The sequence below is a fragment of the Sinocyclocheilus rhinocerous genome, unplaced genomic scaffold (genome assembly GCF_001515625.1).
Source record: "Sinocyclocheilus rhinocerous isolate Xijiao unplaced genomic scaffold, SAMN03320098_v1.1 scaffold909, whole genome shotgun sequence".
Taxonomy (NCBI): Eukaryota; Metazoa; Chordata; class Actinopteri; order Cypriniformes; family Cyprinidae; genus Sinocyclocheilus; species Sinocyclocheilus rhinocerous.
Window position 1 is genome coordinate 251,810 of NW_015666359.1, and position 4,683 is coordinate 256,492.

General features: G+C 43.8%; 1 protein-coding gene across 1 annotated transcript in view; it reads left to right on the forward strand.

Moving 5' to 3' along the window:
• LOC107732245 (ribonuclease inhibitor-like) overlaps nucleotides 1-4,683 on the forward strand; it is a gene marked incomplete at its 5' end in the record, with an annotated part of 70,896 nt that overhangs the window by 45,479 nt on the left and 20,734 nt on the right. The window contains one exon of the mRNA XM_016543521.1: nucleotides 2,266-2,439. Within this exon, the coding sequence (XP_016399007.1) occupies nucleotides 2,266-2,439 (174 nt within the window). The remainder of the gene's footprint in view (nucleotides 1-2,265; nucleotides 2,440-4,683) is intronic.

The window sequence follows — 4,683 nt, forward strand, 5'->3', positions numbered from 1 at the left end:
ATGGCAGGAATCCCCCACTGGGTGGCTAGAGAGCTATCCATAAAGTTGCCCTCGGCTCCTGAATCAATCAGTGCCGAGCAGGAGTTAGAAAAGTCACCAAACTGAATAGAAACAGGAAGGAGAGTACGAGAGTAGGGGGAATGCAATAAAGGGGTAGCGCTCACCAGGATCCCCCTCTTTACTGGCGAGCCTTGGCTTTTAAAGGACAGCCTGATGCAAAGTGACAAGGCTTGCCGCAGTACAGGCACAGCCCTAGGGCGAGACGTTGCTGCTTCTGTTGGGGAGTGAGGCGAAGGCGTCCCACCTGCATAGGCTCAGGCTCAGTGGAAGAAATGTTCAAGGAGTCTGTAGGGGAAACAGGAGACAACTCCTCTGCCCTCCAGGACGGACGAACTGCCAGGCGCTGACGGCGGCGGCGAAGGCGACGCTCGATCCGCAATGCCATATTGATAAGGTCGTCAAAATCATGCGGCAAGTCATGAGTGGCCAGCTCATCTTGAATGTCATCCTCCAGCCCTGCACGGAACATGGATCGACAGGCCCCTTCATTCCAGTCACAGGAAGCTGCCAGGGTTTTGAATTGGATAGCATACTCCATGACTGAACGACCCCCCTGACGAAGCCGTGCTAGTTGGTCGGCTGCTTCCTGACCCCTGGCAGAGCGGTCAAACAGCCTCACCATCTCCTGGCGGAAATCATCAAATGATGCACAACAGGGAGCTTGAGTCTCCCAGACAGACGTTCCCCAGTCTCGAGCCTTCCCAGTTAGAAGCGTCAGTACAAAAGCCACTTTGGACTCCTCAAGTGCATATGTGCGTGGCTGTAGGGCAAAGACCACAGAACACTGGGACAAGAAGGCCCGGCAGGAGTTGGGATCTCCATCATAGGGCGGTGGGTTGTTGCATCGGGGCTCAGGCTCATGACGAGGAAGAGGATGAACTGGGCCACCCTGGACAGCTTCTCGCTGCAGCCCTTGAATGTGAGTGGTAAGCTCAGCTACTTGGTTAGCCAGAAACTCCACCTCCCTTGTGGTGTTGGTCAGTCTGGCTACATGGTGGCCCAAAAGAACTCCCTGCTGGGTGACTGCTGTTCTGACAGAATCTGGGCCTGCTGTGTCCATCTTGGCCAGATCGTTCTGTCAGGAACACAACACGGACACAGATGCAGGCTTCAGCAGGAAAACAGTTTATTTTTAATAAGTCCAAACAAAAAGGGAAATTCCTCAAAAGAACAAAAATCCAGCCGGGGTATTTAGGAAAAAAATAGTCCAACAGAAACAATGAGCAAACAAAAACGTCCTTGCAAAAAACACCCGTCAGAGGGCGCTCAATGGCGCGGCCGCATGGGGAATTAGAGAGCGGAGAGGGAAGGAAGAAGCGAGGGAGCCGGCGTCCGAGTGGAGCGAGAGAACTTCTGCGGGGATGCAGATGCCCGGCCTAGGAAACGAGGAAGGAGAAATAGAAAAACAAAACAACTGGAAGCAGCAACAAAAAACCTGACAGGGAGGGAGCAATGGCACGACTTAACAGGACTAGACAGGACCAGACGGGGCGGCTGAGCATTGGCGAACTGGCGAACAGCGATCTGGCACCGGACGACACACAAGATGGGAATAAACAGAGCGAGAGATGAACAAAACATTGAATTCAGGTGAGCGAAATCAACCAATTATGAGCAGTAAGGGTGGTAACGAGAGGGAGGGAGGAACGCCACAGAGGAGTACACGGCGAACGATCAAAACAAAACACCATGTGCTCACAACATGCAGACAGATACAAAACACGACACATGGTGGCCCAAAAGAACTCCCTGCTGGGTGACTGCTGTTCTGACAGAATCTGGGCCTGCTGTGTCCATCTTGGCCAGATCGTTCTGTCAGGAACACAACACGGACACAGATGCAGGCTTCAGCAGGAAAACAGTTTATTTTTAATAAGTCCAAACAAAAAGGGAAATTCCTCAAAAGAACAAAAATCCAGCCGGGGTATTTAGGAAAAAAATAGTCCAACAGAAACAATGAGCAAACAAAAACCTTCCTTGCAAAAAACACCCGGCAGAGGGCGCTCAATGGCGCGGCCGCATGGGGAACGTCTGCTAAATGAATACATGTAAATGTAATGAAAATGTAAAGGAAAACACACTTTTCAAATCTGACATATTTTTACTGAAGAGATGGAGATTAATAGTGTGACATTGTTTCAAAAACAAACCTTTAATTATTGCTTCTTTTAATAACTTTACTTGTTTTTCTCTTTCTGTCTGCAGGCTGTGGGACTGCAGTATTGGAGAGGAAGGCTGTGCTGCTTTGATTTCAGCTCTGAGATCAAACCCCTCACACCTGACAGAACTGAATCTAAGTCGTAATAAACCAGGAGACTCAGGAGTGAAGCTGCTCTCTGCTCTACTGGAGGATCCACACTGTAAACTGGAGAAACTACTGTGAGTGTTGTTATATTATAAACCAGAAAAACTGTGTGAAAATACTGCCAAACCAAAACAATTCATGGGGATACTTCACCCAAAAATTTAAATTCTGTCGTCACTTTACTTATCCCCAAGTAATTAGAAAACAGTAAGACTTTCTTGTGTAGAGCATAAAAGAAGATATTTTGAGAAATGTTTTATTTTTTTAATTTTTTGTCCACACAAGTGGAAGGCAATGGTACCAAACTACTCAATATTCAAAACGTCATCTATTGTGTTTCACAGAAGAAAGAAGGTCATACAGGTTATGGCATGCACGGAAGTAAATTATGACAATTTTTTATATTTGGGTGAACTATTCCTTTAAAAGGGTGGTAAACTATTTTTTTTTTCTAGGCTTGATTGTGTTTATAGGGTGCAGTCTAACGTGTTAATGTTTCGTTAAAAAAACAACAACATTATATTTCACATAATTTACACAGTAAAACCTCCAGTGTTAAACTAACACTCCCAGTGTTTATATAATTCTCACTCAGGCCCTGTCCACACGACAGGTATATGTAACAGCTGTGGTGGTGGTGGTTACAGCATATATCTCGGACTACACTTCCATATGGCATCCTTCCATTCCATATCCGTTTCTTTGAACACAGGGTATTATCAAAACCGCAGCTTTTTCTATGCGGTTTGGCCGTTTGTCCACATGCAAACTCAGCACCAGGGGCCCGTTTCAGAAAGGAGGTTAAGTGAAACTTTTTGAGTATGTAAACCCTGAAATGAGGGAAACTCTGGGTTTTCCGTTTCAGAATGGGAGGTATGTCAACCCGAGAAAGCAGGGTAAGTCAAGCCCGTTTCTGAAAGAGAGGTAACTTATACTCAGAATCAGTTACCGTGGTAACTTACTCTAGGAACCTAACCTGGGGTGCGTTTCCCAAAAGCAACTATGGTTCGCAAGTTCCGTCGTTACCAATAGATTTCAATGGAACTAACTACCATAGTTAGCTAACGATGCTTTTGGGAAACGCACCCCTGGTCGGGAGCAGGTTTTCTTCAGTAAACCCAGAGTTTCTTACAGTCTCCTCCCCCTTTTTAAAGTGTAAGCGATGTTTAAATACCTCATTCATTCATTCACCCTGCAAAAATGCTTGAGTATTCTCCTCCCCCTTTTTAAAGTGTAAGCGATGTTTACATTTTTCTTATTTCAAGTACAAATATCTAAAAGTTCTTAAATCACGATGCATTTTCTATATGAGAAAAATAATATAGCCTAAGATGTTTATTCTTGTTTCCTGGGGGGAAACAAGTGCATTTAAGTACATTTTACTTAAAACAAGTAAAATTATCTGCCATGGGGCAAGAAAAGTCATCTTAATGCAAGCGTAAACAAGATTATTTTTTGTTTCCCCCACCTCCCCCCTTCAAACCCCAGACACCGTCAAAGTGACAAAAATGGGATGTCCTTGTATACTGTAGATGAGGAGGCTGTATTAATTCGTAGGGAGTTACATTTTTTGTGCCATATCCACATGCATATTCATTTGGTAGGTTTCTATATTGGGGATGCAGAGCACATTAGTAAGGCCGCTGTATGCAGAGCGGTAACGAAGGTGTGCCTCGCTGACGTTCACTTGATAACATCTTATGGCAACCTCTGGAAGTAACCCAATAATTAGAATTTCCTTCAGGATTTCCAGTGGGGTTGGTTGCATTGATGACACGCAGATTCCCATCATCGCACCTTCCAAAAATGAAACAGATATGGAATGGAAGGATGCCATATGGAAGTGTAGTCCGAGATATATGCTGTAACCACCACAGCTGTTACATAAACACAAATTATGCACAATTTATTTGGTCATCTTTATTTCCTACAAATACAAAAGCAAGAGTTATTCTTTTTTACTGTTGGATTTTAGTATTCTTCCAATACTTGGTATTATTGCCATCTCCTCTTCATCTGTTCTTCATTATTTTGCGAGCCTTCTTGCTGTTGACTGAGTAGAAGTCAAATGTTAATTTAATTACTCTAATTAAGAAATGTAACAGGTTGGATTAGAGAATTTTTAATTATGTGAAAAGATTAGATTACATGAAAAGATTAGATAGAGTACGTGAAAAAAAGCTGCTGCACATTGAAATTGACACTGAATGAAATTTATTTAATACCAAATGTTTGTAAAGTCATGTAGCCTACACCCATGAACATTTTATGCTTAAAGCTTTACCTGATTGAATTGTTTTTATACTTCATTTTTAGCT